The sequence below is a fragment of the Numenius arquata genome, chromosome W (genome assembly GCF_964106895.1).
Source record: "Numenius arquata chromosome W, bNumArq3.hap1.1, whole genome shotgun sequence".
Classification (NCBI taxonomy): Eukaryota; Metazoa; Chordata; class Aves; order Charadriiformes; family Scolopacidae; genus Numenius; species Numenius arquata.
This window is the reverse complement of record NC_133615.1, coordinates 24,782,667-24,807,790: the sequence shown is the minus strand read 5'-3', so window position 1 is coordinate 24,807,790 and position 25,124 is coordinate 24,782,667. Positions and strand designations below refer to the sequence as shown.

The 25,124-nt window shown below is 43.7% G+C and overlaps 1 protein-coding gene across 1 annotated transcript in view; it reads left to right on the top strand.

The window, feature by feature from the left end:
* The window catches only part of LOC141476802 (mitogen-activated protein kinase kinase kinase 1-like), a 53,225-nt gene that overhangs the window by 23,300 nt on the left and 4,801 nt on the right, over positions 1-25,124 (top strand). Inside the window, 10 exon segments of the mRNA XM_074165603.1 lie at positions 3,459-3,749; positions 4,178-4,296; positions 5,487-5,578; positions 5,834-6,023; positions 6,356-7,627; positions 10,804-10,954; positions 12,261-12,423; positions 14,290-14,421; positions 15,397-15,539; positions 16,364-16,495. Coding sequence (XP_074021704.1) covers positions 3,459-3,749; positions 4,178-4,296; positions 5,487-5,578; positions 5,834-6,023; positions 6,356-7,627; positions 10,804-10,954; positions 12,261-12,423; positions 14,290-14,421; positions 15,397-15,539; positions 16,364-16,495 — 2,685 coding nt within the window.

The window sequence follows — 25,124 nt, the reverse complement described above, 5'->3', positions numbered from 1 at the left end:
GACCAGTTAAGCACCACTACATCAATCAACTTCATACAAGGGTCTCTAAAAATATCATATACCACATTCTGTAGGTACAACATGGTGAAAGCTGTCGGTTCTCCCTGAGCAAACTGGAATTCAAACTATTCAGGCAATCTTAACAGACCACAGTCATCGAGCCCCACGTTGGGCTGAATTTACCAAAACCAGACCGACAGATGGCCCTTTCCCCCCCCTTCCCCCCCCTCTAAAAGAGGAGAGAGGAGGAGAAAGACATAAAGAGATTCAGAAGTTTAGAATGAACTAAACTACTTTAATGAAGAATTAATATTAAAATAAAAATAAGGATGAAAATAATGAAATAGATACAATATATACAAAACCGTATCAAGCTCCCAGGATGACAGTCACGTCACCGGCAGGCACTGGGGAAGTCCCAGACTGGACTCAGTGACGAATGGGAACTGGATTCCAGCTCTGGAGTCAGGAACACATGGATCGGGATCAAAGGCAGATGAACAGACAGAGTCCTCTCTGGACGTCGGCCATTGCAGGAAGAGGGCTGACCCTTTGATCCCTCAGCCTTTATACTGAGCATGGGGCAGATGGGATGGAATAGCCCAGTTGGTCAGGTTTGGGTCACCTGTCCTGTCCACTCCTCCCCACCGATGTGACCCCTCTACGTTTTTTCCGTTTCCGACCCTCTAAGGGGGCAAATAACGAAATTGGCTGACCTTGGTTGTTATAGCAATAAGTATAAGCAAGGGCCTCTCTGCATACCATTCCTTGGCATGGAGCACAAACATTGGTCTTATCGTTCTGAGAACGAGCAGTTTTCTCCACAACATGCCGTTAATTTCAGAGAGTTAGAGGAGGCCTAGCTAGGATGTAAAGTTACAGAACAGAAAATTGGTTCGGTTTTACTTCAAACCGGGACAATTCCAATTTTGGTTGTGCAAGTTTCACGTAAATACGAAGTTGGTTCTTACTGTTACCCAAGTTGGGTTGCAGGAGCCCAATGACCTAAATAACGTCTAGAGGTGGGTTCAAATGAGCAGGAATCACATACTTAAGAGTGGGAGAACTTGTATTGCCTATGTGGATGTGTATGTTGTTTACCTGGACTTTAGTAAGGACTTTGATACAGTCTCCCACAGTATCCTCCTGGAGAAACTGACTGCCCACGGCTTGGATGGGAGTACTCTCCGCTGGGTTAAAAACTGGCTGGAGGGCCGGGCCCAGAGAGTGGTGGTGAATGGAGTTAAATCCAGTTGGCAGCCGGTCACAAGTGGTGTCCCCCAGGGCTCGGTATTGGGGCCGGTTCTCTTTAACATCTTTATCAGTGATCTGGATGAGGCGATTGAGTGCACCCTCAGTAAGTTTGCAGATGACACCAAGTTATGTGGGATTGTCTACCTGCTTGAGGGTAGAAAGGCTTTGCAGAGGGATCTGGACAGGCTGGATCGATGGGCTGAGGCCAATGGGATGAGGTTCAACAAGGCCAAGTGCTGGGTCCTGTACTTGGGTCACAACAACCCCATGCAGCGCTACAGGCTTGGGGAAGAGTGGCTGGAAAGCTGCCCAGCAGAAAAGGACCTGGGGGTGTTGGTCGACTGTCAGCTGAACATGAGGCAGCCGTGTGCCCAGGTGGCCAAGAGGGCCAACAGCATCCTAGCCTGTATCAGGAACAGTGTGGCAAGTAGGACTCCTGTACTTGGCACTGGTGAGGCCCTACCTTGAGTACTGTGTTCAGTTTTGGGCCCCTTACCAACAAAAAGACATTGAGGTGCTGGAGCGAGTCCAGAGAAGGGCAACGAAGCTGGTGAGGGGTCTGGAGAATAAGTCTTATGAGGAGAGGCTGAGGGAGCTGGGGTTGTTCAGTCTAGAGAAAAGGAGACTGAGGGGAGACCTTATTGCTCTCTTAAAACTACCTGAAAGGAGGTTGTAGCGAGGTGGGGGTTGGTCTCTTCTCCCAAGTCACACGTGATAGGATGAGAGGAAATAGCCTCAAGTTGCGCCAGGGGAGGTTCAGATTGGATATTAGGGAAAATTTTTACACTGAAAGGGTTATTAAGCATTGGAATGGGCTGCCCAGGGAAGTGGTTGAGGCACCATCCCTGGAGGTATTTAAAAGACGGGTTGATGTGGTGCTTAGTGACATGGTTTAGTGATGGTTTTTTATCAGAGTTAGGTTGATGGATGGACTAGATGATCTTAAAGGTCCCTTCCAACCTAGATAATTCTATGATTCTGTGTCTGCTATAACTTTTGTCTGGTGTGGCTGGACCTTGGTTTCAGGGTTGTTAATATTAATGACTAGACACAAACTCCACACTGAATAATTAAAATTCAGAGTGAATGAAACCATCCATACAGTCATTCCTCCGCTTCTCTTAACAGAGTTTTTGGAGATCTGATGACTTAGAAATGAAACATCATAAATGATGTTAAAGGAGAAGTCGCTGCCCAAGCATTCTCACACCATTCAAGGAGTTGCATATGTACCACCTGAGTCTTTAACTGCTTGGACTGGAGTCCCTTTGTAGCGGGTGACTCCAATGAGCCGATGGGTGCCCTTTTCAACTCCAGACACACACTTCCTCTCAGGCATGCTTCTTCCCTCAGGCTTGACCCTAGGTTTTCTGCAGCAGTCTCAGGTGTTGGATTTTATAAAAATAAATAATTTAATTGAAAGGTACAGCAGCAGGGTCAGCATGGGGTTGGGTACCTCTGGAGAGAGACCTTGAACAAAGAAATCATTGGTCAATTATACCCTTGCATTCTATACACCTGCCCCTTGTGTGCTCTTCATGTGTCTTTTAGTCCAATGGTGATTCCTGGTCTGGGGTCTTCTAACACCTTATTGGATTCTTTCTCTGTGTCCAGGCAGGCAGGCAGGCCGTTGTCTGCTCTTATCTTGTTGATTTGCAGTCTCTGCTGATGGTTGTAGCCTCCTTATTTTTTGATTTATGCTACTTGTGTACCTGCGCTCACTGGCAGAACATGGGAAACTGAAAAGTCCCAGACTTAGGGAAAACACTACTTGGCAACAACCAAAACATCAGTGTGTTATCAAAATTTTTCTCATACCAAAAGACTAAACAAAGCACTATACCAGCTGCTAGGAAAATTGCTAAGAAAATTAACTCTACTGTGGCCTAAGGCTTCAGCAAATCTAGCTACTCATGCTAAATAAGTACAGCTAGGCAAACAGCATAAATCACACCATATTATAACCCTAAGTTATTTATTCTAATTGAAACTCACTTATTTAAGCTAAACAGCTAATATCTCTCAACAAATGATATTACAGAATCTTTTTTAAGATGCTACCTTCTGGCACACTTTTGCTGTCAGGCTTCTTAAGGTGATCTTTCACCAGAAATATTTTTCTTTGCTCTTTTTGATTGCTTTTAAGTACTTAAGTTGCAGTATTATTCAGTTTGACTCCTGTAATGTCGCGTTTTCCTTGGCAGGTATTTGGAATTGAGTTAGTTGGCTGCTTGTTTTCTCAAAACTGGAACATACGAGAGATGGCGCTTAGACATCTTTCCCATTATGTTAGTGGTGCTCTATTACTGGCTAATGGTGAAAGCACTGGAAATTTTGGAAGTAGCAATGGAAACAACACAAGCGCTGGAGCTTTGGGAGCAATTAGTGGGTCATCTCGGACCGGTATGTCAGGAGATGTGGTGGTAGAATCCTGCTGCAGTGTGCTGTCTGTGGTCTGTGCCGACCCTGTCTACAAAGTGTATGTTGCTGCTTTAGTAAGTAACTGTTTACTTGTTGTGTTCCAGTAATTTCCAAATGACTTCATTTTTTGAAAGGGAGGAGATATATGAAGTCAGGAATCCTAATAATTGTTGTTGAGCACCACTGACTTGACTTTTAACCATCATCTGAAAGTGGGTTGAACAAAATCCTCAGCAGGAGTGATATGGCATGACTCCACTGGTCAAATAAGGAAATGCTTGCTACAGTGCTAAGTGTTAACGGTACTTGTATGACCGGATTCTTTCCAATCTCAAGGAATAAATGGCTAATTCTAACAGTGAATATATTGTAAGCTGTTTATTCTTTGAACACGTCACTGATATTTTGAATGCAATTTATATAGAACTATTTACAACTCTTAAAAAATAAAGTTTGTATAGCTAATTTGATTTCATATGTATTGTGTTTTCCTTTCACTTAGAAAACCTTAAGAGCCATGCTGGCATATACTCCTTGTCATACTTTAGCAGAGAGGACTAAACTACAACTTCTCAAGCCAGTTGTAGAGACAGTACTAGTTAAATGTGCAGATGCCAACAGGTATGGTGTCTCATGAACTTCAAATTCATCTTGGATTGTTACTGAAATGTCTTGAAGCTTCGTTGCTATTTTATATGGAACTAGGAGACCATTTATAGGTGGTGGTGAAATAAAATGTGTGGATCATATGTTTAAATGTTTTTGTTAAAGTCTAGTTGTGACCAATCAACTTCTGTCTTGAAAGATGTAGGTTTTGAAAGGCACCTGATTATATTTTTCCAGTAGTTACAGATCTGAAATATGATGCTTTTCTTGCATAAGGCCTTTTTTCCCCTTAAAATGAAGGAAGATTTGTTGGGTACAGTCATCAACCATCCCCTTCATCTCAGTTGATATTGCTTTAGTCTAATTCTCATGACTCCCCTTTAAGCAGTCAGTAAGTACCCTTCAGCAAGTACCAATCATCAAATTTTGTATCTTTAATATATACATATATTTCCTACTTCAACAAAAGCTATTGTACATTTATGTCATGAAGTGTTAACATAACACTGCTACTTTTTACTTCATAATGTAATGTTAGAAGATGGCTATTCTGAATGAATGCATTTGGCAGTTCTGGCTTGAGTAGGCCTTGTCTTCTTCTCCCAAGCTACCTCCTCTGCTCTGCCAGATCCACCGTTTCTTCAGCTATACTGTAAACTAGATGCAGAAGTCCACCAGATTAATATTTTTTTTATATTTTTTTTTGTCTATTTCAGTTTAGCTCCTAAGCAGCATTGCTTCTGAAACTGCAACTAGAGATGCACTGGCAATAGTTTAGCAATAGAAAATCTAAAATCAAAGGTGTAAGTGAAATAGAACTGTTCCTTGTGGTACTGGATTCCTGGATTTGGCCTGTTTGTGCAAGCAGATGAGATCCTAACATGCAGTTGAATTAATGTCTTTTAATATAGGTTATTGCCTGAAAGTCTCAAAGAATTTGGGAAATGGGGAAGCTGATTTCTATTTCGGTGTTTTATTTATTAGTGATAGACATTACATTTCTGGAAGTGTCCTTGTAAAAAAAGTCACAACTACTGGTAGCTTACAGATAGAGGACTACAGAAGTGTATTGGAATAAAGTGATATGAAATAATTATTCCAAGCACAATTCTAAGCTAACGATTATTGAAATGTAATGATTAAAATGTTTTTTCTTGAAAGCATCTGCTAAAAGTTGTTTGGTTTTTTTTGTTTTAATTTTTTAGTCGAACAAGTCAACTTTCAGTCTCAACGCTATTGGAGATGTGTAAAGGCCAAGTGGGAGAGCTGGCAGTTGGGAGAGAAATACTTAAATCCGGTAATAATAGTTCTTCATATATAATTGAATTATAATTACAAGCAAATATACCAAAGTGTTTTAAATTTAACACAGGTTTTACTCTGTATTTGCCAGCATGACAAAGAGAACAGTGTTGCTCTCGGCAGTTTGGGGGGGAGGGTGGTGTTAATTTAGGTGCACGTTGTGTATTTCTGTATGATATAGTTCTGATCTTTAGATCAGAATTTAGATTGTGAAACATATCTAATCCTTATTTTATCAACTTTTTTATAGGGTCTATTGGTATTGGTGGTGTTGATTATGTCTTAAACTGTATTCTCGGAACCCAAACAGAATCTAGCAAATGGCAAACTCTACTGGGACGACTTTGTCTAATAGACAGGCTTCTGCTGGAATTTCCTGGTGAATTTTATCCCCACACTATCTGTGGAGGTGTTTTACAAGCTGATACTGTAGTAGACAGGTACTTACTTACACTATGTGACTAATACTCTTTGTAGTTGAATGTGGTGGTGCTGATTTCTTCAAAAATTGGTTGGTTTAATTCCTGTAAACAAGTAGTGTATATTTAAATGCAAAAGTGCACCTACTTTAGAGTAAATGCTTGCCTTTTTTAAACTTCTGACCTGTGAAATAATTCTGAAGCACCGGTGCAGCAATAAGTCTCCTTTCTACTGCACAACTGACAGCTAAATAGATTATCTAGAAATTGCATTCTTAGCACTAGTTAACTAGACCGTATCAGTTTATAAGACGCTTCTTTTTTTTCTTTTTCCCCCCCCCCCCAACTTTCAGGTATAAGAAACTTCTCTCTCTCTTAAATTTCGCCCTGCAGTCAATTGACAATTTCCACTCAATGGTTGGAAAAGTATCGCGGAGAGTATTTTTGAGTGCAGCAAGAATGGTGTCAAGAGTGCCCCATGTTTTTGTAAAGCTGTTAGAAATGCTGAGTGTGACAAGTTCAATTCATTATGCAAGGATGCATCAACGTCTGATGGCGATAGCAGATGAAATGGAAATTGCAGATGCCATCCAGCAAGGCGTGGAAGAAATGCACTCTGGGGAATGTCAACATGAAGACTTTTTTCAGCTACCTGTACCGGATAACTCTCCAGAAGCTACAGAAAGGAATACTCCTAACAATACTGTCCAGTTATCAAGGAAAAGTGAGAAAAGTTTAAGTGATAAAAAACTGAGTGCTGGTCCAGAGGATGCTTCTGAGATGTTGGCTGGCCTTGCTGTGGGACTTCCTATTTCATCAGTAAGCACTGAGCAACCAAAGCCAACAATTCAAACAAAAGGAAAAAACCCCAGTCAGTGTTTGAACTCTTCTCCCTCATCCAGTCATTCTCAGTCGCTATTCCAAATGCTTCTGCCTCCTTCAAACACATCTGTACTAGCTGGCACTGTAACAGATGTCTCTAAACTTGAACTTCAGGGATTCATTCCCTGTAAAATCCCATCATCTCCTCAAACACAGTGGAAACTTTCTCTCCAGTTTCAGATAAACTGTTCTGAAAATAAAGAACCAGAGAAACTTTCTCCAGTTTTTACCCAAGTCAGGCCATTGCCATCTATTCACATACACAGGCCAAAGCCATCACAACCCACCCCAAGTGATGTGAACAAGCAGGAAGAAACCTCAAAAAACAGTATGACACTGGACCTGAATGATATTTTGCAGTGTGATGGTAATAGTAGTAGCAGTGCAGCTATACCAAGCAAAGAGACAGTGTTCACACCAGTAGATGAGAAATGTCAATTGGATGTTAATGCAGAGCTCAATTCCAGTATCGAGGACCTGCTTGAGGCCTCCATACCAACGAGTGATGGCACAGTTACATTCAAGTCTGAAGTTGCAGTTCTTTCTCCTGAGCAGGCAGAAAATGATGATACTTACAAAGATGATGTAAATCATAATCAAAAATGCAAGGAAAAGATGGAAGCTGAAGAAGAGGAAGCTTTAGCTATTGCTATGGCAATGTCAGCATCTCAAGATGCCCTGCCAATAATTCTCCAACTACAGGTCGAAAATGGTGAAGATATCATAATCATTCAGCAGGATTCATAGATTCATAGATTGGTCCAGGCCGGAAGGGACCTCCAAAGGTCATCTAGTCTGACCTCCCCGCAGTCAGCAGGGACACCCCCAACTAGACCAGGTTGCCCAGGGCCTCGTCGAGCTTCACCTTGAATATCTCAAGGGAAGGGGCCTCAACCACCTCCCTGGGCAACCTGTTCCAGTGTTCCACCACCCTCATGGTAAAGAACTTTTTCCTAATATCCAATCTAAATCTCCCCTTCTCCAACTTAAAACCATTGCCCCTCGTCCTGTCACTGCAGGCCTTTGTAAACAGACCCTCCCCAGCCTTCCTGTAGGCCCCCCTCAGGTACTGGAAGGCTGCTATGAGGTCTCCCCGGAGCCTCCTTTTCTCCAAGCTAAACAACCCCAGCTCCCTCAGTCTGTCCTCATAGGAGAGGTGCTCCAGCCCCCTGATCATTTTGGTGGCCCTCCTCTGGACCCGCTCCATCAGGTCCATGTCCTTTCTATATTGAGGGCTCCAGACCTGCACACAGTACTCCAGGTGAGGTCTCACCAGAGCAGAGTAAAGTGGCAGAATCACCTCTCTGGATCTGCTGGCAACACTTCTTTTGATGCAGCCCAGGATGTGATTGGCCTTTTGGGCTGCGAGAGCACATTGCCTGCTCATGTCCAGCTTCTCGTCCATCAGCACCCCCAAGTCCCTTTCCTCAGGGCTGCTTTCTAATACCTCATCCCCCAGTCTGTATTTATACTGAGGATTGTTTCTTCCCAGGTGCAGAATCCTGCACTTGCCCTTGTTGAACCTCATGAGGTTCATCTGGGCCCACCTCTCCAGCCTGTCCAGGTCCCTCTGAATGACATCCCATCCCTCTGGTGTATCGACAACACCACACAGCTTGGTGTCATCTGCAAACTTGCTGATGGTGCTCTCAATCCCTCTGTCTATGTCTTTGATAAAAATGTTAAACAGTACTGGTCCCAGGACGGACCCTTGAGGGACACCACTAGTCACTGTTCTCCATCTGGACTTAAAGCCATTGAGTACCACCCTCTGGGTGCGACCATTCAGCCAATTCCTTATCCACCGAACCGTCCACCCATCAAATCCATATCCCTCCAATTTGGCAAGCAGGATGTTGTGAGGAACTGTGTCAAAGGCCTTACAGAAGTCCAGATAGATCACATCCATAGGTCGCCCCTTGTCTACTGACCTAGTCACTTAATCATAGAAGGCCACTAGGTTAGTCAGGCAGGACTTGCCCCTAGTAAAGCCATGTTGGCTCTCCTGAATCATCCCCCTGTCCTCCATGTGCCCAAGCATGGCATCCAGAAGGATCTGCTCCATGATCTTCCCAGGCACAGAGGTGAGGCTGACAGGTCGGTAGTTCCCAGGGTCCTCCTTTCTTCCCTTTTTAAAAATGGGTGTGATGTTTCCTTTCTTCCAGTCTGCAGGGACTTCACCTGACTGCCATGACTTTTCGAATATCATGGAAAGTGGCTTTGCAACTTCATCAGCCAGTTCCTTCAGGACTCTGGGATGGATTTCATCAGGTCCCATGGACTTGTATATCTTTAGATTTCTTAGGTCATCACGTACCATGCCTTCAGTTATAGTGGGATGGACTTTGTCACCTGGATCCTCAACTTGTGGGCCATCAACACAAGAGCTAGGAGGAGAGGGGTTGCCAGTGAAGACTGAGGCAAAAAAATTATTGAGAACTTCTGCCTTCTCTTCCTCCGTTGATACAAGTTTCCCACTGCTGCTCATTAGGGGGGGGTACATTTTCTTTAACCTTCCTTTTCTGATTAATGTACCTGTAGAAGCCTTTCTTGTTTTTCTTTATGTCCCTTGCCAAGTCCAATTCTAGTTGTGCCTTGGCCTCCCTGACCTCATCCCTACACAGCCGGGCAACATCCCTATACTCTTCCCAGGTTGCCTGTCCCTTCTTCCATTTCCTGTGTAGCCCCATCTTGCCCCTTAGTTTGACCAGCAGGTCCCGGCTCAACCATGGTGGTTTCTTGCCTTCCTTACCCAATTTCCTACATGTTGGGATTGAGATCTTTTGTGCTCTATGGAGAGCATCCTTAAAGATCTGCCAGCTTTGTTCTGCTCCCTTGTCCCTAAGGGCAGTTTCCCATGGGGTCCTAATGTGTATGTAAGTATACATATGGTAATCTAGCATAAGTCTTAACTGAGGCTCCCTGAATTTATAAAGCAGTGCTGTTGTATATAGTTATATAAAACCCAAAGGGATTCAATACCCTCTCCTAGAAGTTGGAGTATAAACAGTCTACCGGTTGAGGATGCTAACAGAATCATATGGCTATTAACAAGTTTAGAAGACAGTATTTGGAAGAGAGACATCATATCATATACTAACCTTTAAAACGGCAAAAAAGAAAGTGTAAAAGTGGGGAAACAGGAAATAATAACAAAGTTTTTAACCAGGAGTAGAATTGTACTGGGTCTTAATGCTGTTTTATGTTGAAGGCAATTGTACAAAACAAAATTAGTTTCTGAAAGAAAAGGCCAGAGAGTAGGAAGTGATCTTGCTGTCAGTACATCTTGAGAGAGATGTGAAATACTTTAGAAAGCAGAAAAAATGTTTGCAAATAGACAAAAACATAAGAAATAAGAATAGAGAAAGAAAGGAGTATTTTATAAAAGTTCACAAAATGGTTGACTAACTTGAGAGTGACAGGTGCTAGGAGCTTGTGAGGCTGCATGCCTAGGAAAGGTAACAGACTTGGTAGAGTTACTGGAAAGAGGAATGAAATGTTGGGTTTTGTGATCCTTTGCATGAGGTAACAACATGTCAAGCATAAAAGGACAGAAATAAATTAAGTAGAAAACATGATTTTGTTTGTGTTTACTATAGGTGCTGACTAAAAACTTTGACTAGATTTGAGATCAGGAATAGAAAAAAGTCTTACTCCTGTTTGTGTCCTTATGTCTTGCCTTTTACCTTCAGGTAGTAACATAAAAGAGGCTCTCTGTTCTTACACACAGTAGGAATATGTGGATTAAGGAATACACTGGTGTTCTGGTCTCAACTGAAACATGTATAACATGCAGTACAAATAACTGTAAGGGAGAGGAGAGGCATATAAACTTGGATATTTCATAACTTTCCAGAATGTCTACATTTTAGATGCATGTTAGTAAACACAGGATTAATTTGGAATTTAATTTGCAGACTCCAGAAACCTTGCCTGGACATACCAAAGCAAAACACCATTACAGAGAAGATGCAGAATGGCTTAAAGGTCAGCAAATTGGTCTTGGAGCTTTCTCTTCTTGTTACCAAGCTCAAGATGTAGGAACAGGGACATTAATGGCTGTAAAACAGGTAAATACTTCACTTCCTTGAATATATTCTGCTTGTTCTTCAATATTTCTTTGAAATATTAAATATAAAAGCGCTCTGCTCTCACAGACTTCGGTTCCCTACTGCCTCGTCACCCTGTTGTGTACTCACATGATACATAATACGAAGTCTTTATGTGCATGGAGTTAACATAATGTTTTCAGTTTCTTTTATTTCTCCTTAAAAGGAAAAAAAAAAACAAAACTTTTTATATGCCCCTTTTCTTTCATAGTTCTTCAAATGCATTTTTGTTTTTATCAAGGTCACAAATCGGTGACAGAGATAGGAATGGAGTTCAAGTCTCTTGATTCCAAATTGATGCTCTATTTGAAAGATAGCTATTAAAAGCAATTTCAAGACTTTTTCCGAAAACAGATTAATCAGGAAATGTAGTTTAATGCTTGTTTCCTCCATTCCAACAGCCAACTTTGAGGCAAGCATTTTTAATATTTAAATTAGATACAAAAATGTGACTAAGAGGCCCAAATGCACATGCTTTGCTCAAGATTTTGGAAGGTTCTAGACATAAGTAAATCTTTCACATTTAAGGTGCCCTAGGTCTGAATCGGTGATATCAATGTAGAGGGAATCATAGTCCTAACATTTTCTTATTAATTCTAGAAAGAACTTATCTATGGAATTGAGCAATTTCAAAACACTTTAATTGGGGAAAGAATGTCTATCATCAGGTATTTCTTCTTTGAGACTCGCTTGTGAAAGAGTAGGACTGTCCGTGTGGTCCTTGAGGCTACTCCTGGAGAGATGATGATGATGATTCTGGGGCCCAGGGGAAATTCTCTGCAGACTTAATATGGATCAGAGCTGGGGTTGGCTCCAGTTCCATTGCTGGACTTCTGATCAGCTTTTTTTATGCCCATCCATTTTCTTGGATAAGATGTTTAGTTATGAAACAGGTAATATGGTTAAACTTACAACATCACTGTCAGAATCCTGTTTCAGGCCTTATCTTTCTTCCTTTTCTTCAACATCTGAAAAAAAAATAATAATTTCCTAGTTTAAGCAGAGGAGAGTAAAGAAGAAAGTTAACCCACGCCACACTTAGATTTTTGTTGGTATTTCTCAAGAAGATCACTCTTAATTTTCTATGACTGTCTCACATGGAGATATACAGTCTCAGCTGAAGGTACTTGAGATAAAAAAAATACTTACTATTTCCAGATGGTGAAAAGGGACAGAAAGCCATCCATTCTTGTTACTGTACTGAAGAGGGATGGTTACAAGACTGGTAATTATGTAAGGTAAATCTGAATACTGCATTTCAAAACAGGTGACGTATGTCAGGAACACATCATCTGAACAAGAAGAGGTAGTTGAAGCGCTGAGAGAAGAAATAAGGATGATGAGTCATCTGAACCATCCTAATATTATTCGAATGTTGGGTGCTACATGTGAGAAGAGTAACTATAACCTCTTTATTGAATGGATGGCAGGTAAACAACTGCATGCCAAAGAAAATGAAAATATCAGTTGAGTCTTGAACTGTGTAGTTTGATACTGCAAAATATTCCATGCATCACTTCAGTTTACAAACTTATATTTTTATTGCTGTTGGTAACCAGTATACAGGTCCACTTCCAGAACAGTTTAAGCAGTATTCTTACTGGTATCCTTTTTTGAATTGGAATTTTCCATACCTAATCTGTCATACAATTAAAGTAACTGGAAGCCCTGAACAAAAATTCTACTACCTCAACTTCTGAATTTAAATGAGGAGTTATGTATTGGTTTTTCGTGGCAAGGTTTTGGTAGTGGGGGGGCTGCAGGGAGTGGCTTCTGTGAGAAGCTGCTAGAAGCTTCCCCTATGTCTGATAGAGCCAGTGCCAGCTGGCTCCAAGATGGACATGCTATTGGCCAAGCTGAGGTAGCACCTCTGTGATAACATATTTAAGAAGGGGGGGGAACCTGTGTAACACCAGCAGCAGCCAGAAGAGAGGAGCGAGAATATGAGAGAGAAACAACTCTACAGACACCAAGGTCTGTGAAGGAGGTGGAGGTGCTCCAGGTGCTGGAGCAGAGATTCCCCTGCAGCCTGTGGTAAAGACCATAGTGAGGCAGGCTGTCCCCCTGCAGCCCATGGAGGTTAACAGTGGAGCAGATATCCACCTGCAGCCTGTGGAGGACCCCACACTGCAGCAGGTGGATGTGCCTCCAAAGGAGGCTGTGACCCTGTGGAGAGCCTGTGCTGGAGCAGGCTCCTGGCAGGATCTGTGGAGAGAGAGGAGCGGAGCCCACGCTGGAGCAGGTTCTCTGGCAGGACTTGTGACCCTGTGGGGGACCCATGCTGGAGCAGTCTGTTCCTGAAAAAGATGTTCAAATCTCAAATATATGAAGTGGTAATTCTGGTAATAAATAGTGAAATCTCTTGACTATTGTACAGAGCAGGTACAAGAAAGTTTATATCCTTTTTTAAGAAGGAGCTTTATTAATTTCATGAATGGGATTATATGTTGTTGCAGTCCAGTTACCAAGACTAGATTTGGTGGTTTATATATACTTGTCTCTTTTATAAGAAAACATTGAACCTTAACTTAGGTTCTCTGGCAGAAGTCGCTTAGCAATACCGAAGTGCTAACAAGCAAAGCCCAAGTTATGTGTTACTACAAGCAATAGTGCAGAAAATACTTTCCCAAAACTAAGCGTGCTTAACTCTTAAATATAATTTTTCTGAAATATTATTATTTAGATAAAGAAATGTCAGAAATTGTCTTTACCTCATTCAAGCCCAAATTATATTAGAATACTTTGAGAGGCACAATGGAAATCTAAAATCTTGAGGATCTAGATACCACTTTTGGAAAACGGAGGAAGATAGTGCTTTTCCTTGCTTGTATATTTGCTTCTATATATTGGTACTTAGATGATAATAAAAGTAAATTAAGATCCTCAGAGGGAGCGCTTATTGGAGGCTGCACATATCTATTGTCCCAAAGAAAGCTAGTGTTCTACTACTTAAAAACCTTAGTGCAAAATGTAGATAAAATACGTGTAGTTTTTTATCAGCAACAGTTGTTGTACGGTCCCTTTGTACACCAAGGGATTTTTACATTCTTTTGAGGACATGAAAATATTAGGAAGCATAAAGACTTATGTCTTTGTAATGTGTACGGTTCAGGTAAAAAGTAATTAAGTAACCAAATATGTTACTTTTTGCCTATGGAACTTCTAGTGTTTGGGAGGGGGGAGAATCTAGTTATAAATTAGGAATATCAATACCAAGTTCCAATTTTAGGAGGCAGTGCTGCATTCTACTAATAAAAAATATGTCTTGATAAATTGTATTTTTTTTTATCTTCTAGGGGGTTCAGTTGCTCATTTATTAAGTAAATATGGAGCCTTCAAAGAATCTGTTATTATTAATTATACAGATCAACTGTTACGTGGCCTTTCCTACCTCCATGAGAATCAGATAATTCATAGAGATGTTAAAGGTGAGAATTATTTAGAATGTATTTTTAAAAAAGAGTATTCAGAAAGCAGCACCTATTTTGACTTGAGACCTATTGCTTCTCGGATACCATCTCAAGAGTGTTATTTTTATTGGGTTTGTTTGATCATACTTAAGAACCTTTAATTACTGAAATTAATCAGAACATTCATAGTATGTTTGGGGATACTTGCTATTTGTGCCAATGATTTAGAAAAAATCATTTTCTGAATTTGTTAAAATAAAGCTATATGGCAACTTCATAATTTAAAGATTATTAGTTAATTTAATGTAAATACCCTGAAACGACAGTAAAATCTGTGAACAAGCCAAAATAAAGAAGTCAGACTTCAGATGTATAGGAATATTATGATGGGTTTTCTTCCTTCATCCTAATTGAATATAAATACAATTGTACTGTTTGACAAATAAAATGTGGACTTAATTGGGAAATGCCAGTCCTATTAAACTTCTCCTTGTAATGTCACTGTAGCTGTCCATAAACTGGAGAGATGTCCAGATAACAGCAACATAGCAATGGCAAATATTTGCCTTTAATATTTCTTCTTAAAATAGGAAAACTTTCAATTGCTCTGTAATTTTCTTCAAGACAACTCAAAGTTGCTTAAGGATGAAATAAGTTTAAATTTCGCAGGGACCTACAGGTAATGAAAACCTTCAGGATTTTAGGGCACCATTTTCTTTCATTATTCCATCTCCAGGTATTGTTCCAGAATCCTACGTTTGCCCTCCTTTTACAGTTTACTTCTCTAAATCTCCCGGACAGCTTAAAGCTGTGTGCAGTATCGTTCAGGCATAACAGAAAAGTGACATTATTAGACTTTGTCCTTGATTTTTAGATGATATTGTGGGTGGGGATGATCAACTTTATAGCTTTGAAACAGAGGGAGAAAGAGTGTCTGTCCTTTTGCCTTTAATAAAAAGCCAACTAGCAGTATTCTTATTATGCTGTTGACAGGTGCCAATTTGCTCATTGACAGCACAGGTCATAGATTAAGAATTGCTGATTTTGGAGCTGCAGCCAGGTTGGCATCAAAAGGAACTGGTGCTGGGGAGTTTCAGGGACAGTTGCTGGGAACTATTGCATTTATGGCACCGGAGGTAAGAAGCCAATTTTGGAAGTTACTTCAAAAAGTTTGTTTGTACCCTTTAAGCTAATTCATATGGCCAAGTAACAGAAAATTGCCATTGAATGTTTCAAATGTGTTTTAAAAGTACTTGTTCTAAAAAATACGAATGATTCCAACATGGCGATAATGACATTTCATGCTATCACAGTTGTTATAGAATCATAGAATGGTTCAGGTTGGAAGGGACCTTAAAGATCATCTAGTCACAACCCCACTGCCATGGGCAGGGACAACTCCCACTAGACCAGGTTGCTCAAAGCCCCATCCAGCTTGGTCTTGAACGCTTCCAGGGATGGGGCCTCCACAACTTCTCTGGGCAACCTGTTCCAGTGCCTCACCACCCTCAGAGTGAAAAATTTCTTCTTGATACCTAATCTAAATCTACCCTCTTCCAGTTTGAAACCATTACCCCTTGTCCTATCACTACATGCCCTTGTAAAAAGTCCCTCTCCAGCTTTCTTGGAGGCCCCCTTCAGATACCGGAAAGCTGCTATAAAGTCAATTATTTTGTTACAAGATACATAATAAGTATTGTTATTAAAGCTCAAATGACCATTTGGTCCAAAGCTAACTATTGCAAGATACTTTGCTTTGCACCTTGATCAGGCATTTATTTACTAGCTCTCTACAGCTGTATAAATCTTATGGCATTTACATCATTGATCACTCTCTCAACTTGAAATGTTAATCAGAATGCACTTGACTGAAGATTTTTTTAATTTTTTTTTAAATCTAAATTAATTAGAGTTAAGAGACTTTGAAGCAGATAATCTGAGCTTTGGCCTGTCTGTTCAGGTTCTGAGAGGTCAGCAATATGGTCGGAGCTGTGATGTGTGGAGCGTTGGCTGTGTTGTTATAGAAATGGCTTGTGCTAAACCTCCCTGGAATGCAGAGAAACACTCCAATCATCTTGCTCTCATATTTAAGGTGAGGTACTTCATTGCTACAAATACGCTACAAAAGAAACTGACTAATTTCATATACAGCAATGTGAATTTTAGAAAAGTATACAAGTAGGGTTTGTTGCAATGGCTCTTCTTTATATTGGAGCTGTTAGTACAAAATCAATATTGATACCAACATAATAATGATTTTTATTTTTTTTTAAAAAGGCTACCAACACTATAGTATGCAGAAAAAGCTCTGTTCTAAGATATAAATACATAATGCAACAGGATAAACAAAAAAAAAAAAAAATTTATAGAATCATAGAATAGTTTGGGTTGGAAAGGACCTTTAAAGGTCATCTAGTCCAACCTCCCCTGCCATGAGCTCAGAGCCCCGTCCAACCTGACCTTCAGTGTTTCCAGGGATAGTGCATCTACCACCTTTCTGGGCAAACACTTCCAGTGTTTCAACACCCTTATAGTGAAAAATGTCTTCCATATATCTAACTCTGAATCTACCCTCTTTTAGTTGAAAACCATTACCCCTTGTCCTATCGCAACAGGCCCTGCTAAAAAGTTTGTCCCTATCTTTCTTATAAGCCCCCTTTAAGTACTGAAAGGCTACAATAATATCTCCTCAGAGCCTTCTCTTCTCCAGACTGAACAACTCCGACTCTCTCAGCCTTTCCTCATAGGAGACGTACTCCAGCCCTCTGATCGTTTCTGTGGCCCTCCTCTGGACCTGCTCCAACAGGTCCATGTCCTTGTTATGTTGGGGGCCCCAGAGCTGGACACAATACTTCAGGTGGGGTCTCACTAGAGTGGAGTAGAGGGGCAGAATCACCTCCCTCAACCTGCTGACCACACTTCTTTTGATGCAGCCCAGGATATGGTTGGCCTTCTGGGTTGCGAGCACACATTGGCGGGTCATGTTGAGCTTTTCATCCACCAGCACTCCAAGTCCTTCTCGGCAGGGCTGTTCTCAATCCACTCATCCTCCAGCCTCTATTGATACTTGGAGTTGCCCTGACCCAGGTGCAGGACCCTGCACTTGGCCTTGTTGAACCTCATGAGGTTCATATGAGCCCACATCTCAAGCTTGTCCATGTCCCTCTGGATGGCAACCTGTTCCTCAGGTGTGTCAACTGCACCACTCAGCTTGGTGTTGTCTGTAAACTTGCTGAGGGTGTACTTGATCCCCCTATGTCACTGATGAAGATATTAAACAGTACTGGTCCCAATACAGACCCCTGAGGGACACCACTTGTCACTGATCTCCATCCGGACATTGAGCCGTTGACCACTACCCTCTGGATGCGACTATCCAACTAATTCTTCATCTGCCAAACAGTCCACCCACCAAATCCATATCTCTCCAATTTTGAGAGAAGGATGTTGTGGGGGACCGTGTCAAAGGCCTTACAGAAATCCAGATAGATGACATCCATAGCTCTTCCCTCGTCCACTGTTGTAGTCACACCATCATAGAAGGCCACGAGGTTGGTCAGGCAGGACTTGCCCTTGGTGAAGCCACACTGGCTATCTCGAATCACCTCCCTGTACTCTATGTGCCTTAGCATAGCTTCTAGGAGAATCTGTTTCATGATCTTCCCAGGCATAGAGATGAGGCTGACAGGTCGGTAGTTCCCAGGGTCCTCCTTTCTCCCCTTTGTAAAATGGGTGCGATGTTTCCCTTTTTCCGGTCGCTAGGGACTTCACCTGACTGCCATGACTTTTCAAATATCATGGAGAGTGGCTTGGCCACTACATTAGCCAATTCCCTCAGGACTCTGGGATGTATCTTGTCAGGTCCCATAGACTTCTATATGTTCAGGTTCCTCAGGTGGTCATGAACCTAGTCTTCTCTTACAGTGGGAGGGACTTTGCTCCCCCAGTCCCTGCCTTGCGGACCATCCATTCAAGAGGTGTGGGAAGAGAGGTTGCCAACGAGGACTGAGGCAAAAAAGTTGAGTACCTCAGCCTTCTCCTTGTCTGTTGTTACCAGTTTGCCTTTCTTGCTCATCAGGGGGAGTATGCTTTCTTTGACCTTCCTTTTCTGGCTGACATACCTGTAGAAGCCCTTATTATTCTTTGCATCCCTTGCCAAGTTCAGCTCCAGCTGTGCCTTGGCCTTCCTGACCCCATCCCTACACAACTGGGCAACATCCCTATACTCTTCCCAGGATATCTGATCCTGCTTCTACTGCCTGGGCATTTCCTTCTTGCCCTTTAGTTTGACCACCAGGTCTTGACTCAGCCATGCTGGTCTCCTGACATCCTTTCCTGATTTCTTACACCTGGGGATCAAGAGCTCTTGTGCTCTATGGAAAGCATCCTTAAAGATCTGCCAGCTCTGTACTGCTCCCTTGTCCCTGAGGGCAGTTTCCCAGGGGGTCCTATTGACTAACTCCTTGAACATCTGGAAGTTTGCTTTCCTAAAATTCAGGGTTCTGACTTTACTCTTTGCCTGACCCATATCCCTCAGGACTGCAAACTCCACCAGTGCATGATCACTGCAGCCCAGGCTGCCTCCAATCTTGACGTCACTGATGAGCTCACTTGCGTTGGGGACTGTCGCGACGGAGGGAAGACAGGGCCACTCAATATGAGTGATCAGCAAGCTTCGTTTATTGATTCACACAGTTGCCTTTTATGTCCTAACATAATTAGCTCATACATATTACAAAAGTTAAGCTCATGATTGGTTAGTTCTTAGAAAGATCAACTCCGCCCTTGGTTCCTTCTTTACAGTTACTTTCATCCTCTTTTCCCATGCCTGAGCAGCTGCAATCTCCCTGTTATCATACAACAATTATAGTCAAGGACAAGGTGTCCTTGCCAGCCCAGCAGTTACGGGGGCTGAATCCGATGTTTCTCAAGCTTTTGCTCGGCCAGCTGGATCATGTCTACGTGACCCTTCTCAGCTAGCCATTCTCCCACAATTCCCCCGTTTTTATTTTGAATGACACAGGCTTGGTTAAACATCCGTAACACAAGGGTTTTCATACAAGACAACATACAACTCACACAAAGCAACGCTATTAGTACAATGATTAAGACTAGCAATCCTGTCTGTAAAAGGTTTCTCAGCCATCCGGACAGACCCAACCAGTCTCCAAGAGCACCCAGGCCAAAGAATCCCGAATCTTGTTGTATCTTTTGAGTATGTGTCTACAGTTACGTGCAAGTACTTCAGTCGGCCAAGCGCAGAGACATGGGTAACATCCATTTGCCAAACCTCATTAGATTTCAATCCCCTAGGGTTAACTCCTCATCCGAGTCCTAATCCCGAATTGTGATGACTGCATATGGGGCAAGCTTTGACAATGGCTCGGGCTTCCTCTATGGAGAGTTTGTAAGTCCGAGCTAGCCCCTTCGCATTTTGGTGGAAGACAGAGTGAGCCTCTCGGGCTCGGCAGTGCGGTGCCAACGGAGGCTCTGTGGTGACCGTAACTAGGCGGTCGGCTCGAGCATTGCCCTCTCCGAGGCCTTCTCCCCACTGGTGACTCCGGATGTGAATCACCGCGTACGGGTCATTTCTTTGCGTGATTGCGAGCTGCAAGCTGACTAGTAATTCTGTTAAGCGTCGATTCTTCAAGTCTCGCAGGCTCGCATCTTCAATGCGATTAACTATGCCTGCAACGTAGAGAGAGTCCGTGACTATATTTAGTGGGATATCTTTCCATCTGATGAATGCCCAGACCACTGCAAAAAGTTCCAGCGTTTGTAGAGAGTCCTGTGGCTGTGCCTGTAGGATTTGATGCTGCCATCCTTGCTCATCCTTCCAGGTTATGGCGGCAGTTCTGGAACGTCGGCCTGCATCGGTAAAGGCCGTGAGAGCCTGTGAGATAGGCTGGCTGGATCGCTTTGGCTTAACTATCCAGCTCATGTTCTCCATCCACGATAGGATGGGCGATGGTAGCGGCTTAATTATTAACGCCGCTCCATCATAGAGTAGTGCTGCTTGCAATTCTTCGGAATTCTGCAAGTACCACTCTAAATCAGTCTGCTTCATTGGCACCCATATCGTGTTTGGAGGGGTACCCTCTATCTGTAGAATACGGCACCGGCCCTTCTTGACCAAGTCTGCCAGCGTGGCAATTTTTTCCTGTATTGTCCGCCTTGGTTGTAGTGGAGGGGCTATCCATTCCAATACGATAGTGGTGGACCCCTGCTTCTCCCCCGTTTTTATTTTTTGCTGAGTTAAGGCTGCCATAAGGTACTGCTCACCACATAAAACAGTCAAGTCAATGGGCAGACCTTCAACACGCCGATGCGTGGAACGCGTAGTTACCATGGAAGCTATTTGTTGCAGCGTTTGTCTTTGTTGCTCAGTAAGCTGCACTGGCGTTGCAGGATCCGTTCCTCGCAGTAGGGGGCGCAGTTGATTCAGTAGTTCATTGGGGATGCCTGTAATAGGTCGAAGCCATTGTAGATCACCTAGCAGTCGCTGAGCATCATGAAGAGTCCGAATGTCCAGGTGCAGTGATAATTTTTGAGGCTGAATTGTCGTATCAGTGATGCGCCACCCGAGATACTTCCAGGGGCTTGATTCTTGCACCTTTTCGGGTGCTATTACCAGGCCTCTCTGCGTGAGCTGCTCTGCTAGCTCCTGCTTTTGTTGTGGAGAAAAGGGTGTCGGTTGAGCCAGCAAAATATCGTCCATATAATGATTTAGAGTACGGGCCCAGTTTTGTCGCAGTGGCTGCAGGGCGGCATCAACGTAGATTTGGCACAATGTGGGCGAATTTCGCATTCCTTGCAGAAGGACTGTCCATTCAAAGCGTTGGTCCGGCCCCTCCCGATTAATCGCGGGAAGGGTAAAAGCAAATCTTTGTCTATCATCTTCATGCAAAGCAATAGTGAAAAAACAGTCTTTTAGATCCACAATAAGCAGGTGCCAGCCTTCCGGTATCATAGCTGGGTTGGGCAAACCAGGCTGTAATGCTCCCATGTCATACATTTGTTTATTTACAGCTCTCAAATCATGGAGCAGTCGATATTTCCCTGATTTCTTCTTAATAACAAAAATGGGAGTATTCCAAGGGCTTGTCGATAGCCTTAGGTGCCCTTGTTCGAATTGTTCTCGGACGAGTGTGTGCGCCTGTTCTAGACTTTCCCGTTTTAGTGGCCATTGCTCTACCCACACTGGTTCTGTTGTTCTCCAGCGAAGCGGGATCGGGAAAGTCCAAGCAATGGCCGCTCCTAAAAAGGGGGGTCCGAAGTAAGGACCATTCCCATTTGTGCAAGGATGTCACGCCCTATCAATGCATGTACCCCCTCAGGCAATGGGACAATAGAAACAGTACAATTCACTACCTTGTCCCCTATGGTCCATCGTAGAAGGGGTGATTTGCGAGCAAGGGTCAATCCTCCTACTCCCGCGACCGTGGCGCTGCTCGCGTAGGTCGGCCATTGAGCCGGCCACTTATGCGTGCTGATTATGGAAATGTCAGCGCCAGTGTCTAGAAGAGCAACAAGTGATATAGTTAGGTTGGCGTATTGCACAGCAACCGGGCGTTGTGGCCTTTGGCGCAAGCCGACAGTTAGTAGGGCCATTTGTCCTGTAGATCCAAAGGCTCCTTGCCCTCGTGGCTGCTCTTGCAGTGGTGGAAGGGCTCCCGCAAGATGTGGTAGGGGAATTAATTGCGCCACCTTGGTGCCTTTAGCGATGAAGAGCGGTGGGAATAACGTGTGGGCCATGATCTGGATCTCACCGTGGTAATCTTTATCAATCAGTCCCACCAACACATTAAGTCCCAGCATGGTGGCCGATGAACGGCCTATAAGTAGTGCTCCGACAGCTTGTCCATTGATACAGATTGGTCCTTGAGTGCTAGTAGCAATCCGGACAGGCTTTGAGTCCAACAGGGTACAATCTACTGCTGTTGCCAGGTCCAAGCCGAGGCTTCCGCTTGTGGCTGGTCTGAGCTGAAGGGATTGAGTGCTGCCGGATATGCAGCCGCTTTTTGTGTCGGCGCGGGGCGGCTTTTCCCGCTGAATCGTCCATTTCCCGGTTTAGAAGCGCGACATGCAGTCTCATTGTGGTTGTCCGACCGGCAGTTTCTGCACCATACTGAGCCGGCGTTGCAGTTCCGTCTGATGTGTCCAGCAGCGCCGCAACGGTAGCATCGTGGGCGAGATGATTCACTAGCATTTAATCGTTGAACGGAGGCTTGCAAAGGAGCAAGGGCTGCAAGAACTTGACTCTGCGTAGCCTGCGCGTGTTCCTTTAAACTATTCCCTAGTTCCTTTACTGCCTCAACTAACATTGCCTGTGGCCCTACCGGTACCTGAGCCATCCTTTCTAGTCCTTCCTCGATAGTCCATGTCCCTGGCAATGTAGCCAAGATGTTGCGTGTGGCCGGATTACTATTTTGTATAGCACACTGCTTTAGTATAGTGCCTCTGAGATAATCGGGCACCCCGGCCGCCTGTATGGCGTCTGCTACTCGATCTATAAATAGGCCAAATGGTTCCTCTCTTCCTTGCTTAATACCCATATATGAAGGCACACCTCCAGGTTCCTTAAGACGATCAAAAGCCTGTCTTGCCAATGTCATTGATTCTTTTACTTTATCCGGTCCCATAAGTGCCTGTGCTTCTGGCCGCAGATACGGTCCCACCCCCAATAGCTCATCAAGGGTGACTCCATGTAACGGATCTCCCGGTTGCCTTACTGTGGCAACTGATTGCTGACAAGCAGCCTGCCAATGCGCATTAAACAACAGCTGCTGGTGTTGTGTCAAAATCAGCTTCATAATACTACGTACATCCCCCGGGAGTAGTATATTGGTGCCCCAGATAAAGTCTAGCATTTGCCTTGTGGGCTCTCCTTTGATCCCTGAGTCACTCACCGTGGATCGCAACTGAGTTAATAACTTCCAATCTAGGTTCTGAATTGTGGCAGTTATTTGCCCTTGGTCATCTGGCTGGTAAGTTACCGGGAATGCCTCATGTACAATGCTCGAGGCAAATTCTCTATCTCCGGAGGCCATCGCCTCCTCTGCAATTTGCTGCCACATCCTCTGTCTTTCTGTGGTAATGCTCTGCCCCTCCGTGGAGGGATTATGACTCATTCTTTTCCCTGCATAACTTTCTTCTGCCTTCTCTCCCTTCTCTGTTTCCATTGGGGGGGCCGATGGGTCCTCACTATCTCCAGGTGGCTCGGGAGGAGATGGAACAAAGACCGAGTGCTCCCACGCTCCCGCTACCCCTTGAGGGACGACTATAGTGCGAACCGAGGGAGGCAACGGGCAACCCGAGGGAAGGGTAGCTGGCTTTTGTTGCGAGGCAGTTGCACCCGTCCCAGTTGATCCCCCTAACCTTTCAGACGCAGCAGCAGCAGCTCTCTGCTCTGCTTTATGCATCACCAGAGCGTTCATAACTGCACGCCAAGGCTTCATCAGTTTCTTGGCTAACTTCTCATCACTTATTACTTCATCAAATAATTTATCCCCATATCTCCGCCACTCCTCTTCCTCAAAAACTGTATCGGGATTGGCAAAGAATCCTCTAGCTGCCCCGTAAGCTAATAACTCTGGTAATTCCTTTTTACAATGTAAACCTTCTATGCTCCGCTTTTCTAAAAAGCATTTGAGCAAATCATACGCCGCTTGTCTATTCATACCTTCGTCAGCGCGCTGTTGCAGCCTTCCAGACTTCGGCGGCGCGTAGCCGGCAGGACACTCTCTATAGGTGCTCCTGGGCGCGGGGACCTTTTCCTTTAATCCCTTTCACTCTTGGGCGCGGGGACCTTTTCCTTTAATCCCTTTCGCCTCCTGCGCTGCTTACAGGACCAGCACTGAGACTCCGTTGACCGTGGCTCGCAGGTTCAGCCCTCTGTAGGGTCCCTGTTCGGGCGCCATTTGTCGCGACGGAGGGAAGACAGGGCCACTCAATATGAGTGATCAGCAAGCTTCGTTTATTGATTCACACAGTTGCCTTTTATGTCCTAACATAATTAGCTCATACATATTACAAAAGTTAAGCTCATGATTGGTTAGTTCTTAGAAAGATCAACTCCGCCCTTGGTTCCTTCTTTACAGTTACTTTCATCCTCTTTTCCCATGCCTGAGCAGCTGCAATCTCCCTGTTATCATACAACAATTATAGTCAAGGACAAGGTGTCCTTGCCAGCCCAGCAGTTACGGGGGCTGAATCCGATGTTTCTCAAGCTTTTGCTCGGCCAGCTGGATCATGTCTACGTGACCCTTCTCAGCTAGCCATTCTCCCACAGGGGACCATCAGGTCCAGTATCGCATCCCCTCTGGTGGTCTGTCTATTACCTGGCTTAAGTTACCCTTGATGTATTCCAGGAGTCTCCTGGATTGCCTACAGCTTGCTGTGCTACTTTTCTAGCAGATCTCAGGATGGTTGAAGTCCCCCAGCAGGACGAGAGACTGTGAGTACGATGCCTCCTGTAGCTGGAGTAAGGCAGCTTCGTCAGTAGGCTCTGCTTGATTAGGCGGCCTATAGTAGACACCAACTACAAGGTTCCCCTTGTTGCCTCAGTCTCTAATTCCTACCCATAAGCTTTCAACTTGCTCATGGCTATTCTTCAGAGAGAGCTCTTCACACTCTATCCATTTATTGATGTAGAAAGCAACACTTCTGCCTCTCCTTCCTTGCCTGTCCCTTCTGAACAGCCTGTAGCCATCGATAGCCAC